The sequence below is a fragment of the Neltuma alba genome, unplaced genomic scaffold (genome assembly GCF_004799145.2).
Source record: "Neltuma alba isolate B1F8T4 unplaced genomic scaffold, ASM479914v2 tig00012917_pilon, whole genome shotgun sequence".
NCBI lineage: Eukaryota > Viridiplantae > Streptophyta > Magnoliopsida > Fabales > Fabaceae > Neltuma > Neltuma alba.
In genome coordinates this window covers 182,834-202,014 of record NW_021637284.1, presented here as the reverse complement: position 1 = coordinate 202,014, position 19,181 = coordinate 182,834, and the positions used below count along the sequence as shown (strand labels likewise).

Genomic DNA, 19,181 nt, shown 5'->3' with positions numbered 1-19,181 from the left:
GATATAAATGACTGAAAAATAGGACTCTATTTTTTTGTTAATTGTTGTATTCAATTTTAAATTTTAATGGATAAATTTATATTTCAATTGATAACTAATAGTCAAATATTGAGATGGGTGTTGGAGATTATAAATTCATATTTTAATTTTTAGTCCTTCAAATTAATTACAATTTTTAAGATCCCTCTTAATAAATACCAATTTGTTTAGGTCCTTCTCCTCAATTTTTCCTAAATTTTAAGGGAATAGTATTTATGTTTTAATCGGTCCATCAATCAGTCCGCGCCAGAATTCGCCCGTGCCTTAGTGGTTAGGAGTTAAAACTTTAGAAGTAACTTTACGCATTGTTCAGAACCACTACATTAAACCACTTCAAGAGAAAGTATGACCCAAAAGGGATTGGGGAAAAAAAGGGAAGCTGCAGAAACTGAGAAACAAAGAGAAAAAAGTTACAAAAAGAAAAAAAGAAAAAAAAAGAAAGCAAAAGGATTGTCTTGACTCTTGACTGCTAAACAAGCTATTGAAGAGAACGTCCAAGAAGCCCCACAGGGAGAATAAGGAATTTTTCTAATAGGGGATCAGAATGGTTTTCCTTGGAGATCTTGTCTCCAGGTTGCCAGAACGGAAAGGTTAGAACTAGAATCCATTATCAGAGTTGAGCTGAGACATTTCTGATCTCTCTGTACATCTGGTGATGGCTCACAGGTAGCAGGCTGTTGACATAAGGCAGAAACTTTCCTCCTTCATAGATGCTTCTTAAGTCCAAAGATTCAGCGCTGTTCTCTTTGACATCATAGACCACCAGATTCCAGCCGGCAAGAACTGCGAATCTGTCTCCACTTAAACAAGGCAAGGCACGGAAACATTCCTCCTCCTCTTCATCATCATCTTGATTCACCGAATTTCCAACAGGGAACGAAATTGCGTGCTTCAGACCCATACACATACCCCCATATACTTCGAGGAGGCATTCGTTATTATCCAGCTTATAAGGCATGACATAGCATAACTCCCCACGACACTCGGTTAAAACGCCTTCTGGTCCTCTGTTAGCGGGAAGCGGAAAAATGCTATACAGTTCATACCTCATATCGAACGCCAGAACTTCACCACAGTAAGTCTCCCAGCAGGCATATCCCTTTATGTATAATCCATCTCCACAAAAGTTCGTGCTGATCAGGTCAGAGCATACTGTGTCCACAACCCTCCAAGTCCTGGACCTTGATGAGAAAATCTCAAAGCGAACAACAGGTTCGTTGATCATAGGAATAGCACAAACGAGCTCATAACTTGCTGTGAAGTTTAAGAGTGATGGTTCATGGGCAAGCACCAAAACTGATTCAGGTCCATGGTATAGATTTGGCTCGGGAATTACATGCCATTGCCTGTTAGCAGGGTTGCAGATGTAGTAACTATTGTCCCCCGAAGTACCTCGGCAGCAAATCAAACCATTGCATGTAGCCCTTACAATAACATATTCGGGCAAGAAATTGAGAGAGGGGCAAGCAACGCCATAAGCGCTTGAATCCAAAGAGATGAAGACAGGAAAAGTGTCGGGGCACTGATAAAGAAAACCACATGTCTCCTGGAAGCAGTAACTTTGTCGGTAAAGAAAGAAAGGATTACTTATCCACTCTTTCCATGCCTTGCAGACAGCTTTGAACCTGCAAAGTGATTTTGCAGGAAGAAATGGAAGAACATGCTTCTTTACAACATCTTCAATGGTCAAGTCTTTCTTATGCTCTGGGTAAAAACTTTCATGTGTAGCTTGCCATGATGCCCTCTTACGTGGAGCTTCAGGAAACTGCAACACAAGTAACATTGTCATGAAAACATCAAGATGCCAACCTGATCACTGCTTAACAAACCATTGAAGATTGTAATAGAGATTGGTAAGCGTAAAATTATATCAGGTTCACTCCCCTTACGTCACTGGTTTTGTTTCAAATTTCCACGTCAACAAATTACAACTTTTGAGTTTACCAAAGTAAAAATGCTAGTTTTTCTTTTTTGGCCGGGGTGGGGGGCGGTGGGGAACCATTAGATGCTAGTTGGGTTTAGAAGCACCTTCTTGACTAAAGGTCATGAAGGGAGACGGGATTTAGTTATATAAAGGGGGTCAAGATTGAAAAGCTTATATAATACAAGATTTGAATATACAGTACAAAGCATGTTAGTAAAGGTTGAAAACTCAGGGGCCATGCCCCCGCCAATTCCACTGCCCCAACTAAAGGGTTGATTTGAAAAGTCATCTCACTTAGAAAATTGGAAGCGTGATGCAGAGTGTTTGTAGTTTCCTGTTGGTAATCATCACAACCACGTTTTGGTTTTGATGGTTTTCCTATTTAGTTTAATCCACGTATAATAAAGAGTCTATGGAAGACAAGTTCCCTGATTTAAATATTAATGATACTGATGTTTATAAGAAAGCTGAATTCAGGGATTTTTTTTTTGGGGGGGGGGGGGGAGTGTTTGCCTGACCACTACATGATATTGCCTTGGCAGCTTGGGACTTAATTAAACAGAAAAGCATTAATTTGAATGAAGAAGATAATATTTGCTTGAAGCCTTATAAAACAGGTGAGTACTCTCGATCGCCAATACTAGGATTGTTTGGCTAGATATTGGTCATAAGGTTACTTGATAGAAACTTATTTGGGGAAATCAGAACATTCCTAGATATAATTTCATCTAATGATTAGTATTGGGAAAAAAACTTGGTTGTGAGAAGTTTGTGACGCAGATGGGAAATCACTACTAATGTTTTTGTAGCATTTGTAAAGATATCTGGAAAGACGTTCTTAGGAGGTGCAGAATTTATAGAAGCCCTAGTTGTTGGACTAGAGAAATTAGTTGGTTCTACGAGACAGCAAATGGGAAGAATTTCGAAGCAAGGGCTAGAAGAGTAGCACCAGTTTCAAGATTACTTAGAACTGCATGAGCTTGGACTTGTTTTCAAAATAGAATTATTTCGCATCCCCCCTTTTATTTACTAGCATATTTCTGCAAACATACTGCCATTTAACAATATATATCATAAACGTCTACACTCCCAGAAATAAAGCAGCTTCAAACATACCTGATCAGATGCTAAACCGTACATCTCTGGAGTGTTCTGAGCAGAAAAATCTCCAGTATCAGATGCCAGGTAATCTTGGTTATCCATGAGCTCTGAATTATTATTGCTAAGGAAATACCAATAAACTCTGGTTAGAAGTTTATGAATTAAAAAAAAATATATGCCTTACTAGCAAAGAAGAAGTTTGAAGCACAAAACATTAGGTAAGGACAGAAATCATAGATCCATAAAAGGGATGAACAATAGAAATCGTACAAAGGTCATTTCTGCTCTCGTATGATACTATTCATTCTCGGGGGGGGGGGGGGGAAGGAAAGACGGGCCGGCACAAAAATGCAGATGGCTGAAGCAATTACAGCTATATCATTTATTCTAGTGGACGACGAACAATCCACTAGTTAGGAATCTGTACTTTATCAGAAAAAGGGAAATCCCCGCACTAGTATTTTTTATTCAACAATATAAATTATACCCCGTTTTACACTCAGGATCTTTTTACAGGTAATCAATACTGACGAGCAAACAATCTCATGAAAGCTAACCTTGTACATTCAACTATAATTACCTCAAAATTACCAAATAAGGTCTATGAGAATAATCATTATGAAAAAACAATAAGAATCATAAATAATCTACGCGCGACCACATTTTGACCCCCTTTGTCCTGCATAAGAAGACAGAGAGGAAGCAAAAAGGTAACAACTTTTGCCGCTACGAAATCCTCAGTGATGACTTCTGTTACATTTGTCGGTGAAACAATTCCACTATATTACTATCATATGCGTACGCACGTACATATTCATATATTGAACTCAATGTCAAACAAGCGCAGTAGCAAATGTCAAATTGAAAGCAGCCAAGCCAAACAAGAAGTAGTAAATGTTCATCAATGAAAAACCACCAATAACTAACTGAATACCACATTGTACTTCTTTGTCCTATAAGCCGAGGAACATATCAGAAAACAGAAACCAGTATGGTTCTTCCATATGGGGAGAAAAGGGGTGAATGTGGACCCAGGGCAGAGTGGAGAGCAGCATGTAATTTGTAAAAATCAATTTAAAATCATTCATTTTCATGTATCTTCAAACTTTCCCTTCGAACGAACAGAGCACTACAAAGAAAACGATTAAAGTTCGTGCTGATTACATAATTAACAAAAAGAGAACCCAATCCACAATCTGTCAACCAGAGAAGAAAACAAAGTGCGACGAAAATAAAGGTAAGCCCTCAAACTTCTATTATCATTTTTCAAAGACCACCTGTTACACGACCCAAGAAAAGAACGCAGGGAATCCAGAAGTGGGCAATTCAAATCGAGGAGTGGGATTGGAAATGTGCAAGAGGAGTCCTCATAATGATTAAATAAACCAGGAAGATAAGGTATAATGAACATTAAAGTAAACTCTACCTCTTTTCTTTTCAATTGCAAAAGGCTGGTTGCTAAAACGACAAAAAAAAAAAAAGGGAATCCATAAGCGGGCAATTGAGTAATGGGGTTCAAGAAAAGGTAACATGGATCGTCATAATGGCTCAATAAACTTATTTCCCGTACTATGAAATGAAATCATCCGCGAAGAAAATTCAATTCCATGTGTTCTTGAAAAACTTGGAGAATCCACAGCCCAGAAATATCCTATTTGCTTGCCTCCCAAAGCCCAAACTAATTCACAGATAGACAGATTTCTTTCCACAGGCAGACAAGAGCCGGAACGATCGAATTTTAAAGCTTAAAAAGCGCAGCAAGAAGACCTCAAAATGATATCATAATATAAGAATCAAGAGGCTTCAACAGAAATAGAAAGCACAGAGAGAGGGCCTCCCTAAGCAATATACCTTTATCGTCAGCGAAGAGGCAAGGATCCTTTCTTCACGGCAGTCACAGAGAGGGGGACGGTAGCCAGCGTGCTTTGCAAGTTTGTGAGAGTGTTGACTACTCTGTAAGTCCAAAGATCACAACGCGACGCCAACTGGGCTTTGCCGCAAAATCCTGCAACTATTTCTTTTTTGATATTATTATAAATCCGACACGTGGCCCAGTTACATAGGCTGAATGGATGCAAGCGTCTATGCGAAGTCGTCGCCACCATTAGCGAGAGAGAGAGATCAAACGTGACAAAAAAGAAAAATAATTCAATGCATAATCCTTCACAAGCGTAGAGCTTTTACCACATACGATCTAAAAATGTCGCGAAAAATCACAACATTAAAATATGGTCAATTAAGGTAGGGTTCGAGTCTTACCTTAATTGAGTCGTCCGAGCAAGAGAGTAACAGGAATTAATTGATGAACCCTAGTTGGATAGCTGATTTGGGAAAAGAAAATTCTCACCGAAAAATGAGAAACAGAACGTGCCTGCTCATTCGTAAATAATCAATCGCGATAGAATTATTAAGAATGAGAAGGTAAAACCGGTTGATTCATCCTTTTTTTTTTTTTTTGAGAATGCTCACAATTCTAGAAAATGAAGGTCGAGAATCAAACATAAAATTAAGTGATTTCCCTTCTTTTTTCCTGTCCTCACCCACTCGATTATTGCATTCCATATGTGACGTTGGGGAGAAATGCAACGAACAATTACCACGTGAACCCCCAATCACGAGACTAGTGAGATGCGACGGCGTTCCTTTAGTGCATTTTGTTGTTATCTGTATCGCTATTCGAGATAATAATGGCATAATAACTTGTATTCATGACACCGTTCGATAGGAACGAGGGAAGTGAATTTATTTTCTTCAATTCTCCTACACAATTTATTATGTCTTTAATTGTTATTTAATTCTCCCTCCCTTCTTATTCATCGGCTTCAAATTTTTTTAAAAAATCTATTTTATAAATTTTAATTTGTGTTTGTCTTAGTATTTACTCTATTATTTTTCCCAATGCTACTCTTAATTATTTTTTTCTTATCACATTTTCTTACAAATTCTCTTTTATCATTTTTCTCATTTATTATAAGGACATATTTAAAAATAAAATTATATTTTAATTTATTTATTACTTTTAACTAATTGTTATCTTTTTAATTTATTTATCGTTTTTAACTAATTGTTCGTTATCTGTAAATTAGTTATTTGAAATTTATAATAAAAATTTTTAGATGGGTCAAAATGTAGTTTTAGCTTTTAAATTTTATTTTCAATTCTATAAACGAAATTATTATAAGTCAAAATATTATTACCTCCGGTTCTAATTATAAGAGCCAGTTGACTAATTTAAAGAGATTAAGGAAGTAAGTTGAGTTAGTTATTTGTCCTAAATAGGTGTTGTTTTTTCTAAAATATCCTTACTAATCAAGTGTATTGACTAGAACTATCATTGTTAGAAGGGTTACTTTAGAAAAAAAATTATAAATATAAAAAACAAAGTGAATTGGGATCTTATATTTAGAATCAAAATAAAAATCAAATAGAATCTTATATTAGAAACCGGAGGTAGTATATTGCAACTGCATGATATGTTAAGGCGCTGATTTTTGTTTTTTTGATGTACTTGTTAAGGCGCTTATAGAGTACTAGTAAGATGATTGGGAAAATGACATTGAGGTCCCATGCAACACAAAATACTACAAAAAGGTCCCAGGAAATTTGGTAATGATTCTGAAGTCCCAAAGGGACTTCAGTGCAATTTGATGAATTACAAAATGACGCCTCTGCCCCTGGTGAAATGCCTTGTTTTTCAGTCTGAAATGAACACTCTGTACGCAGGAAGCAAGAGAGAAAAAACCCAAACTTCATTCTGCTTCTTCTCCCATTCCCATCTGAAAATCTCATCCACTCTATTAATGTTAATCATTGGCAAAAATCGCTTGTGTTTTTGGTTTGGTGTGTGTTTGGTCATTCAAGTTGGGGTTTTATTATAGGTGGGTAGGGTGATTATGGGTGTTCTGTTTCTGGGTATATTGTGGGTGGATTGAAGGTGGGTTTGCTCTGTCTGGGCATGGTTTAGGGGGAACTGATGAGAAAGATGAAGGTTGCTGTGATTAGAAACCCTTACTGCGAAATAGGAAAATATGTTGTCAATAGAGCCGCGACAGTTGTCAATATAGCTCCTTGACTTGTCAATAATAACAGCATTGTACAGATTTACATTAACTGATTTTTTAAATTTTTTACACAAAGGCCATGACCTTCTGTACCTTGACTCATTGGTAGAGGTCACAAAAAGAGGAAGAAGAGGCAACAAAGAAGGGTGAGTAGTTACATGAGGCAAAACAAAAAAAAAAAGCCACTTTGATCCTAGACAAATGATGGCAAAAGAATTTTTTCATAAATAGAAGTGACATAAATTTTTTGGTAGATGTCACAACACACACAAATAATTAGTTTAATACTGGATACATGCAACTATTTGCTTTTTTAATGGGGTTATAAAATCAGTGTAATTACCTGTATATGAAGTTGTAAATGAAAGTTAGCTGTGTATTACATTCTGATGCATAGTTTGTTGTCATTATCCACACTCTTCATTGTCAATACATGCTTCGTCACTTGTCACTCACTGCACCATCAGTTGTCAATTAATGTACTGATATAAATTTTAAAAAAAAATATGATTTTGATTATATAATGTTATACAACGTCATACAATATCACTAATTCCTCAAAACTAATATATTTTTTATAATATGATATAGAATAGCTATTAAAAGTCAATAATCACTGATATGAAATCATAAAATCACTTGTCATAAACAACATATTCACTTGTTAATGGTTTTCAGTGTGTAACATCTTAAATTTTACTCCAAGTATTTAAATATTTAAAAATTAGAAGAAAAAAATAAAAGGGTCCCAAACTGTTATTTTCTCCATTTACCTAGGGTCTTTAACTTCAGTTTACCCCGAGTGTTTTCTTTTTACCTTCCCCCGTCTTTCTTTTCTCTTCTTCTTCTCTCTCTCCGCGTTCTGGCTTCTGGCGTCGCTCTCTTCCTCCCGTTTCTTTCTCCATCATTACAGATCATTTTGGTAAATAAAATTACTTCTAATTACAAAACTTCCTTCATGAAAGTTGTTCTACTCAGTCAGATCTACCTAACAATAGTAATTTTGTGTTGCTTAGAGGAAATTTTTGGTATAGAGTTTGGAGAAAGTATTTAGTTTTGATGAATGTTAACCATAGTATTGTAGATCTATTACAGTAGATCATTTCTACCGGTTTAGATTTGTTATTTGTTAATTTTAGTATTTAAAAATTTATTTTTAATAAAAAAATGTTATTTATGAGATATATTATATTTATACGATTAAAATTAAGTTAAATAATTTATTTGAGTTGTTTGATATGTTATTGAGACTTTAATCGGTTTAGTTTTGTTTATTGGGTGACTGGAGGTTTTAAAATAATTATTGTAGTTAAAGTTCATTATTTATGAAAATATATATATGCCATTAAAATTTTGATTAGATTATTTATATATATAAATATTTGAGACACTATTGAATTTTTGATGGTTCGGTTTTGAGGTTTAAATTTCAAATGAGATTTTTAGAATTTAGAATATACTAATTTCATATTTAGAAATTTTAGAAAATTCTTTTTATTAAAGTAAATAAGTTGAGGGATGTAAATAAATAATTTGGCTTGTTAGAAAATTACCAATTAGTTCTAAAGTACTTAATTTTGGATTATAAGAGTTGTGAGAATTTAGAATGATAATTAAATTAAATTAGGAATTTAACTAATATATATAAGCTTAATTAATTAGCTTATATTAATTTGTGGTTATATTAATGGTGTAGATTGATTATTGGATTGTCGGTTTGAGCACGGGGTTGACTTTGTAGTAATTCTTTTTATAGCCTTGGTGAAAGGTAACCACTTTCCACTTGTTATGTATGCTTGTATGATGTTTGTGAGTGATTTCGAATTATATGAGATTCTTGAAATGCCATTGAATTATTATTTGAGCAATGAAAGGCATCATTGTTGAAATTGCCTTGAGATACTTTATGTTATTGAAAAATAGTATGAAATTATGAATTTATAATTTGTCATGTGGAACAAGAATTTATTGAGAAATGGTTTGAGGACTGATGTTGATTATTGAAATTTCGAAATCTCGATTTTGGTAAATGTGAAAGTTATTATGTTATTGGTAAATGATTATTCTCATGAGTATAAATACGAGAGGGGACGGTGAACGTTGATTTGTGGGAGACATGTTATAGGGAGAATAAGGGGGTGAATTTTTGTACATATTATAGAGGTAATAAGGTGGGAGGACGCCAGATGTACACTGGTTGATCCTTTGGCCCTATCATGTGTTGTAGGGCGTATGACACTCCGCTAGTGGACTAGAGGGGGAACCCATGGTCTGATCTTGTGCTCTGTGGATTTTGGCCTATTCACATCACTTGATCAGTGAGCTTATTATGTTGAACTACCAGTCACATGGGACAGTACTAGCCCATGGGTTCAGTCAGAGGAAATAAGGTGTGAGGAAATAAGGTGGAATTGAGAGTAAGACATTGCATTTTGATATGTATATGTATATATATATAACCATGTGACAATTGTGAATGTTATGATTTTAGTAACTGTTCCACTTGACACCTCTCAAGCACTTACTTGTATGCTTATTGAGTAGGATTGTTGGTTACTGAGGCTTTTGTCTCACCCCGTGGTTTAACATTTTCAGATAATAGCTCTAGGGCTGGTCCGTCAGGGAAGGCAGCAAAGGCTTAGCTATCAAGTTTATCTTGTATAGCCTCCTTTTAGTCATGTGATGAGTATTGTATATTGCCACATATAGCTCTTTTTGCATACTCTGATTTAATCGAGACTTATGGTCTTAGTTACTTTTGTTGCTGGGTTGCTTGGGTCTGTAAGCTGTGAACCCACAATAACTTTTGAAAGTAGTTGACTACTGTTGGTTTGGACAAATTTTATTCTGAAAATATCATATTATGGGCTTAGAGATGAATTGTGATGTGCTGGGCTTTGCAAAGCCCAAGGCCCAGTTATTGTGAAATATTATTAGTTACGGTATTCATATAATTTGCTTAGTAAAACTCTTATAATCATGATAGACATTTTGAATAATTAGTTCAGGTCTTTTCTATCATGATTAACATTCTTGGCGAATTAAATTTCTTTTTATAACCATGGTAGCCTTTTCAAATATTATACTAAGATTCTTTTCTACCATGGTTAGTGTTATTAAATTTGGAGTTTAAAAAGGTTAGTAACAGGTTAGAGATAACTGATGTTACACAGTGTAACTTGGCATGTTAGATTCTGCTGTCATTTCAATTGTCATTATTCGCACCCTACATTGTTATTAGACCTATTATAACTTGTCAATGGAGCATTGTAACTTGTCAATTAATTTGCTGATATAAATTGTCAACAATATGAATTCAAGTTACATAACCTGTTTTAGTATCATATGATATCTTTAATTACTCTGTCATATTATATTTTGATTATATTGTCATATATAATTATTATTAATGAAGTGTTAATGATGGCACTATGACTTGTCAATGGAAGCATTATGATTTATCAATGGTGGCACTATGACTTATCAATGGTAGCACACTGACTTGTCAATGGTAGCACTGTGACTTGTTGTTCACCGAATAACTTCTCGAAAGGTTTGGGCACTGCGGCGGATATGATTAGGTGCCCCGGTGCCTTACACAGAATGGCAACTCCTTGGGACAGATGGGGGTGCCGCAACAGATATGGTCAGACGCCGCAGCGGATTATCAGTTGTCAATGGTGGCACACTAACTTGTCAATGGTGGCACTGTAACTTGCCAATAGAGTACTGTGACTTATTAATGTAGGCACTGTCTCTTATCAATTGAACATAAATCTGAGTAACACCTTCTTCTTAATAATTATATTTTAATGCAAATATCACTTAACATTATAAATAAATGACACCTCCAGTTATAAAAATTTTGAACATTAATTATTAATATTCACACATTCATTTGTTATAAAATTGTTATATCACTTGTTATTAACTTCTATTATATTATTTGTTATTTTGGATAACTCAGGTTGTTAATTTCTACGCCAGATGCTGTTGAGCTATACACAACTGAGAATTTCAAAAGAAATGAGTCACTTTCTTTTCTAGCAATTGATGATATAATTTCCTTCAATTCTTCATAACTTGTGCCCTCCTTTATATTGTTGTTCTTACACTACCTCCCACATATCTCATATCATCTTCTCTATCATTTATAAACTTTCTCTCTATGTGAACAAGCAAAATATATGCTTTTCAGATGTATTCGCTATCAGTAATTTAAACCTGCATCAAGAATCATGCAACTGTCATTGACAAGTTAAGGAGCTACGTTGACAACTGTCGTGGCATACATTGACAACTATCACGGCATGATTGACAACACAATATCCCATTTCGTGCTAAGAGTTTCTACCCACATTAAACTTCATCTTTTTCTTCCTTTGCTACTAAACTAACATCAGCACAGAGCAAAACCATTAACAAGTGAATATGTTGTTTATGACAAGTGATTTTATGATTTCATATCAGTGATTATTGACTTTTAATAGCTATTCTATATCATATTATAAAAAATATATTAGTTTTGAGGAATTAGTGATATTGTATGACGTTGTATAACATTATATAATCAAAATCATATTTTTTTTAAAATTTATATCAGTACATTAATTGACAACTGATGGTGCAGTGAGTGACAAGTGACGAAGCATGTATTGACAATGAAGGGTGTGGATAATGACAACAAACTATGCATCAGAATGTAATACACAGCTAACTTTCATTTACAACTTCATATACAGGTAATTACACTGATTTTATAACCCCATTAAAAAAACAAATAGTTGCATGTATCCAGTATTAAACTAATTATTTGTGTGTGTTGTGACATCTACCAAAAAAATTTATGTCACTTCTATTTATGAAAAAATTCTTTTGCCATCATTTGTCTAGGATCAAAGTGGCTTTTTTTTTTTTGTTTTGCCTCATGTAACTACTCACCCTTCTTTGTTGCCTCTTCTTCCTCTTTTTGTGACCTCTACCAATGAGTCAAGGTACAGAATGTGTACATCATGGTCAATGCTATATTGTGTAAAAAATTTAAAAAATCAGTTAATGTAAATCTGTACAATGCTATTATTATTGACAAGTCAATGAGCTATATTGACAACTGTCGCGGCTCTATTGACAACATATTTTCCTATTTCGCAGTAAGGGTTTCTAATCACACCAACCTTCATCTTTCTCATCAGTTCCCCCCTAAACCATGCCCAGACAGAGCAAACCCACCTTCAATCCACCCACATATACCCAGAAACAGAACACCATAATCACCCTACCCACCTATAATAAAACCCCAACTTGAATGACCAACACACACCAAACCAAAAACACAAGCGATTTTTGCCAATGATTAACATTAATAGAGTGGATGAGATTTTCAGATGGGAATGGGAGAGAGCAGAATGAAGTTTGGGTTTTTTCTCTCTTATTTAGGATCAAAATAAAATCAAATAGAGCCTTATATTAAGAATCGGAGTAGTATATTGCAACTGCGTGATATGTTAAAGGCGCTGATTTTGTTTTTTTGATGTACTTGTTAAGGCGCTTATAGAGTACTAGTAAGATGATTTTCTCATGGCTGACACGGGAAAAAGGAACTCTGGTTCCCATGATTTTTCTACTGTTTGGCACTGTATATCCTCCCCATAGTACCCTTGATAACCCCATCTAAGGGAGAGATTCGACCGGTATAATGGAAAAAGGGAGCGGAAGATAAAGAAATCACTCAGCTAAAAATCAGACACATTTAAAGAAAATAAAAATGAGAGGATAAAAGCCAGTTTGGATCGTTAATCAATTATGATAGCTCAAATGATAATTTTCTTGAAGAATATCCAAACACCATATGTACATACTTCAAGCAATGTACATTTATGTTAAAATCATTTATGAACCCCAAAGCTTAACACTCAAACGTCAATCAATTATCAATATAAACCTAATATCTCTATTTTTTGGGCCAAATTATAAATCTGATACCCCATAAATTACTGTACAAAATAATTCTCTTGTACTACCTCCAGTCCTAATTATAAGAGCTAGTTAACTAATTTGAGGAGACTAAAAAAAGAAGTTAAGTTAATTGTTTGTAATAAATGTATATTGTCTTTCCTAAAATATCCTTACTAATTAAATTTATTGGTTATAACTACTATTGTTAAGAGAATCATTTTTAAAAAATGTATAAATATGAAAAACAAAGTGGATCAGGCTCTTATATTTTAGGTAGTATGTTGAAATTGAAATCAATTGTGAAAAGAGTAATTGAATAATACTTTAGCTCGCTGTGTTGCCAAATTTTTTAACATTAAATATTTTTTAAAAAAATTGTTTGCCTTATTGCCTAAATTTTAGAATCGTTTTCTCTCACACCTGGAAATTCACAAATTTTTATAGCGAATATTAGAAAACTAGAATATAAACCTGACACTTTGGGGGTGTTTGGCAAAACCAAAACCACGGTTTCAGAATCACTTTTCCGCAAAACGAGGTAACCTCCTCCACATATTTACTTCGTAATCCGTAAAAGCACTTCTGAAACCATGGTTTGGTTTCTATCCAAACACCCCCTTTGTCACTGAATAAAGGAACAATATCAGCGTTTGCCAGCACAGTCGATGGCGGTCCATACATTCCAAATTCCATTGGATTCAATTTAATTCTAAATATAAAATTTTAATTAATTTTATTTTTTATATTTATCTATTTTTTAAATACAATTCTTATAATAGTTATACATATTAAATATTTTATCAAATGATAATTTTAATTAATTAATTAATAAAAATAACACTTATTTATTACAAATAACTAATTTAATTAATTTTATCAATCTACTTAATATTAAATGAGATTCCAAAAAAAGTGCAAAAATGTGCGCGTAGACCTTAGTACAAGAGTCCAAAGAGAGGAAGCACAAAAGAGCCAGGTGAAGTCGCTAACAAACTGACGACGTGGTCCACGTCAGCCGGTGAAAAGCCGGTCCGACTCGACTAATGGTCCCCCCTTTACCAAAAAAAAAAAAAAAACAGACGATGTCCCTTCCTCGTACAATGGCATTATTATTATTATTATTAATACTAATAATTCCCAATTAATCAGCAGTAGCTCCCAAGATGAAAATGCCAATCGCCGCCCATTCCAAGCTTTACATGCTCACTTCCGACCCACGTGCCAAAAGGCGGATTTACCTGAATTACACATGCATACCCACGCATCAGATTCTTGTTCGGGATTAAAAACATAAAAATCCGTCAAAGACTGGTTGGACAAAAGAGATGTCATACCTATCCGAGGGCCCCATTCGTCTCACATGACCTGGCAGTTCGCCAGGCTCAACGAATATAGCGCAACTTGAAACGGAGAGTAATTCATCGTCTTGTTGCAATAATTTATGAAAGCGCCACGTCATTACTACGGATCACCCGCTTTGATTGATCGAATCATTTCACAAAAACTTATCTACAACTGTTTTACACGCTTCAATTCTTCAAGGGGGGAATTAAAATAAAAACAAGTCCTCCGAACCCCCAAATAAAAAAAAAAGCCAAAAAAAATGGGAAAAAAAAGGGGTGAAACGGGCTTCTCCCCCACCCCTACTCGCGGTTTTCTTCCCCACAAATCAGTTCCCCCATATGCCAACATCTGCATCGAGAAAATGGGCGGCAAATCCCATCTAACTGTCATTTGAAAACAAGAGTAACGGCTATATGTGAAAGGCCAGCAGGGAAAAAACGCCAACGACTTTTTGAACTAAACATGCCACCCAACATACAATTCCTTCCCCTAATATATCTTATGTCCAGGAGTTCTAAATTCCTAAAGACTAACCATCATTCTATCCAAAGTGAAGTTTTCCCTGCTTCCAACACTTGGAAGACATCAAAACAACATGAACATTGAGACACGTCAGAATGGCGCCTCAGTGGTGCTTCTTTGATGACTTACTGTGTGCTACCCCATCATCGTTATCATCATTCTTCTCGCCATCCTCATCCTCATCTCCATCATCATCCCTCTTCCTCTTGAGGTTTGAAGAACCTGGCGGCAACACCTGAACATCGTCCTCGTCATCAACTTCTTCCTCATCTTCGCCATCATCATCATCTACTTCTTCCTCATTCTGACCATCGTTTCCAATATCCATCTCACCACTCCTGGTATTAACTGCCTCGGACTGCCCCACTGGCTGAACAAGATATCCTGCACCGTAATCTTCTTCCTGAAATTTTTTTTTAAAAAAATAATAAATTAAATTAATATTCATTATTAAAATAATTGATAAAGGGCACAAAATTCCAATAAAAGCAGAAAAATCGGAGCATAAAACAAAGCTTCACAGTGCATCAATTTCCTACAACACAGGCAGAAATAACTGAAGCATTCCAGAAATTCTAATTTGGCATTTTTTAATCCTCCCGTTAATTCTAGAAAACAGTTAAAAGAACACATCACAAAATTACAGGAAACAACGATGAATTTCTAAGCTTCACTTTTCAACACACACACAATGATATCCAAAATCCACAAGCTCAGCAAATAAAACAGAGACGACGTTTTCAGTTACCATATTACACCATACCTGCCAGTTTAACAACAAAACTAATTCACTAAGTTTCAGGACATGCACCTTGAGTTAGAACACTTTTTTTTTTTTTAAAAAAGGGTCGCCAGTCACTGGCCTATATCGGATTGTAATAAAAGCATTAACCATTAATCAATAAGAATAAAGCAAATCCCAAGCCTTTTATGTTCCCGCCTTATTCCTAGATACAAGTAGGTAAACTCAGTTGCGAGACAACAAACATATCCTGGGTGTTATTTGACTCAGCATGCTCAAAAATGCATGCAAGCCAAAACACCTCACCCAGCCGAGGGAGAACAAAGTAAAAACAACTATTAAAACAACAATAGCACTATCAACGGCTAGGTGGTTTCTCGTTTTCCAAAGTAGATGCCTCCATGTGGACTATCTGAGTAATATAATAGTCTCAGATCACCCCCAATAAACCACCCTACAGCTCTCCAAAAAATGAAACAAGGAATAAAAATAATGATTAAGCAAGTAACAGTTAAGACACCAGGCTGAAGCACTCTGTGAAGCCATGCAGAAAAACCTTTATAAAAAGAAACAAAACAAAGCAAAAGTTAACAGAACAGGATTAAAATTTAGCAGCGAGCAGTCAACACGATTTTATCATAATCAGTAACAATTAAAACTCTCTACTCTTCAACAATCAGGCATCAATCAATAAATCAATCAATCCAACAGAGAAAATTAGCAGACACAGATATTAAGAAGAGATAACAAACCACTCAAGCACATGTAAACAATAAATAAATGGCATGCACGATAAGGATGAAAGTTCAAGCAGAAGGGCTATATTACTTCATCATCATCTTCAAACTCTCCATCATCTTCAACACCTACCTCATCTTCACCAGTCTCTCCATTGTCATCTTCATCTCCAACATCCTCACCTTGTTCATGCCCATCAATCTCCCCTTCGGTGCTAGTCAAGCGGCCAGTACTCTCAGGCGCTGCAAAATCCCCCTCATCATTGTCCACTTCCTCCTCTTCCTCATCATCATCGTCCTCATCATCCTCATCATATTCAACTCCATCCTCCTCGTCATCACTGTCTTCAATTTCATGAACCTCAACCACGTCGTCAACCACGTCGTCATCATCCCCCTCCTCTTCATCAATCTCCTCCCCTGAATCATTCTCTTCTTCCTCATCACCATCCTCGTCATCCTCTTCAACATCACCCACCGCCGGTGCAACCCGAAATCCATTGGCTTGATGGCTTGAGCCATTCGTTCTCCTTGAGGTTTCGGTCTCCTCCTCATCAGCGTCACTTTCTTCATCCTCCTCAGCATCCACAACCCCATCAACCCCCTCGCTATGTCCGTTGTTCATTCCAAATGGACGATCCTCCCCATCGATTTCTCCACTCCCGGGGTCGTCCTCATCGTCCTCATCCTCGTCTTCCTCATCATCAGACTCGGGTCTCTCGTTCTCTTCCGCATCCATCTTATCCAAGTACTTTAGCGATTTAATCAACCCAAAAACCCTAGATCGATAATCCTTGACCCGCGTGACAGGACACTCGTACAGATCCAGTGAAACAAGCTTCAGCTGTGCAAGTGGTGCAAGATCTTCAATATATTGAATCCGATTATTCGAAAGATCTAGATCCCGCAGGGAATCAAGCCCCGCTTGAACAAGAAATTCGAGGCCTCCAGCAATTCGGTTGTCGGAAAGGATCAACTTCTGAAGATTCCGAAGCCTGGGAAACTGCTCAAGCGACGAAACACCTATGTTGGCAATAGAAAGGTGCTGAAGGTTCTGAAATCTCTCTAGCAGGCTCGGAGGTGGCAACCGACCTTGTATACACTTAACTGCACCATCAAGGGTTAGGGTTCGAGCAGAGGCGTGGTCCGTCTCGCCCTCTAAAGCTGTCTCCACAGCCCTTTCCCAGATCTCATCCATCAAATAGGAAATCCTATATCTCATACACAGCCAAAACCACAAATATAAACACTTAAATATGGAGCCTCTATACAAATCAACTAAGTAACTCTATCAATCTTAAGAATCGCAGGAGTCTAAACTGCAGCTACGAAATTTGGATGAACCAACGAGCTTCCGCAAAGCAAAAATCTAACCCAGAGCGGCGGTTCAATAGCAGCCCGAAAAAGGAAACCCTAAATTTGCAGCTGGTACGGTCTCTACGATGGAAAATCAAATAGTCGGAGAGGAAACAATAATTCGCATAGCCAGACCTCTCTCTTTCTCTCTCAAATTTCTCTCTCTTTCTTCTATTGGCAAAGGGAGACGAGTCGGGATAAACCTCTGGGCAACGGACTCGCGGTTCGGGTCTAGGGTTCTTGGGGACAAAGGCTAGGCCTTGTGGTTCTAGGCGTTAGGGGCTGATCAGGGCCCGTAGTAGCCGTTGGATTTCCCATGCCAGGGATCGGTGAGGTGGAATAAGATGTATGGCTAGGATTCAATGTTTGTGTGTTTGTTTTCGAGAAGGGTGTAGGCTGTGCAGAAGCGCGGATCGGGGTCGCCTTCGACACGTCAGCGATTATGCAAATATCGGTGAAGGTGCACATATGCCTCCGCGTCTAACTAAATTTACGAGATTGCCATCCTCGTCGAAACTAGCTTTGCGTCTTTGCCCTTGAACCGTGAACGAAAGTTTGGGGCAAGAAACCGCAACGATTCCGCTTTCGGGGCCCGAATCAATGTTTCCTTTCTCCCGGATCAGTGAGCAGAATAAATAACTAAATTACTTGAAATTTTTTAAAAAATAAATAAATTACTTGCTAAAATCAAGAAAGAAAAAACCAAACCAAACACTAAACTAGCAAAACAGTAATTTAAAAGTCATCTGAGAATCGGATCAAACCGGTTATATTAAAATAATATAATTTAATTAAAAATAACAAAATATAATAATATTAATAATTACAAATAACAAAATACGAGAAAATATAACAATAATTTGATTAAAATAATAATAAAGTGCAATGATGTTGAGAATTTTGATTTTTACAATTTATCAATAATTAAAATTAATAATTATTAATATCAAAATTATTATTAAAATTTATTTAAATCTATAGTGATTGAGATATTATGAGCTCAATTAAAAAACAAATGACTAATAGCAACATAATCATGTGAATCGGTTTATATTTGGTTTTTACCAGTTTTCACCACTTCATCTCGATTTGATCAATTTGATACTGGTTTAACACCCAAACCAAACCAAACTACTAGTTGATTTACCTATTTTCTTACTGAGCCAGTCAAATCTGGTTTCTTGTTTCTTGGCTGGAATAGATATTATAAATTAGTGTAAAATTATACTTTCCATACTCGTGAGCAGCATAACTACTTATATTTGGTATGGATACTAATTAAGAATGTTAATAAGTTGATGATTGATATTAATTTGTCGATGAAATTCACCCCAGGTCAGCGACATTGTTGTGCAATGTCAACTTTTTAATAAGTGAAATTAGGATTAAGTAAAATCTAA

At 35.9% G+C, this 19,181-nt stretch overlaps 2 protein-coding genes across 12 annotated transcripts; both read right to left on the bottom strand.

Moving 5' to 3' along the window:
- Positions 1–288: 288 nt before the first annotated feature.
- LOC114732513 (F-box protein At5g49610-like) lies at positions 289–18,277 on the bottom strand. Of its 8 annotated transcripts, none has more exons than XM_028919799.1 (4): positions 5,324–5,499; positions 4,916–5,075; positions 3,080–3,185; positions 290–1,804 (listed from the first exon to the last, which is right to left on the bottom strand). In XM_028919799.1, the coding sequence occupies exons 3-4, from the start codon at positions 3,164–3,166 to the stop codon at positions 650–652; spliced, it is 1,242 nt and encodes a 413-aa protein (XP_028775632.1). In that variant the 5' UTR covers positions 3,167–3,185; positions 4,916–5,075; positions 5,324–5,499; the 3' UTR covers positions 290–649. The 8 variants fall into 8 exon arrangements, with proteins under 8 accessions (XP_028775634.1, XP_028775632.1, XP_028775630.1 ...); XM_028919797.1 differs by having other exon boundaries at positions 4,916–5,069; XM_028919795.1 differs by lacking the exon at positions 5,324–5,499 and having other exon boundaries at positions 4,916–5,152.
- LOC114732510 (acidic leucine-rich nuclear phosphoprotein 32-related protein) lies at positions 14,539–17,994 on the bottom strand. 4 transcript variants are annotated; one of them, XM_028919790.1, is made up of 3 exons: positions 16,895–17,994; positions 16,517–16,603; positions 14,539–15,349 (listed from the first exon to the last, which is right to left on the bottom strand). In XM_028919790.1, exons 1-3 carry the CDS (start codon positions 17,645–17,647, stop codon positions 15,050–15,052), a joined length of 1,140 nt encoding a protein of 379 aa, XP_028775623.1. In that variant the 5' UTR covers positions 17,648–17,994; the 3' UTR covers positions 14,539–15,049. The 4 variants fall into 4 exon arrangements, with proteins under 4 accessions (XP_028775623.1, XP_028775621.1, XP_028775622.1 ...); XM_028919788.1 differs by having other exon boundaries at positions 16,517–17,636; positions 17,800–17,992; XM_028919789.1 differs by having other exon boundaries at positions 16,559–17,993.
- Positions 18,278–19,181: the final 904 nt, after the last annotated feature.

Bases quoted from the DNA above. Each gene is read 5' to 3' on its own strand.
- LOC114732513 (XM_028919799.1), bottom strand. From the start codon at position 3,166: ATGGATAACCAAGATTACCTGGCATCTGATACTGGAGATTTTTCTGCT. The intron at 1,805-3,079 runs GTATGTTTGAAG...CTTGTGTTGCAG, and splicing joins ACGGTTTAGCATCTGATCAG to TTTCCTGAAGCTCCACGTAA.
- LOC114732510 (XM_028919787.1), bottom strand. From the start codon at position 17,647: ATGAGATATAGGATTTCCTATTTGATGGATGAGATCTGGGAAAGGGCT. The intron at 15,350-16,516 runs GTAATATAGCCC...AAAAAATTTCAG, and splicing joins AGTTTGAAGATGATGATGAA to GAAGAAGATTACGGTGCAGG.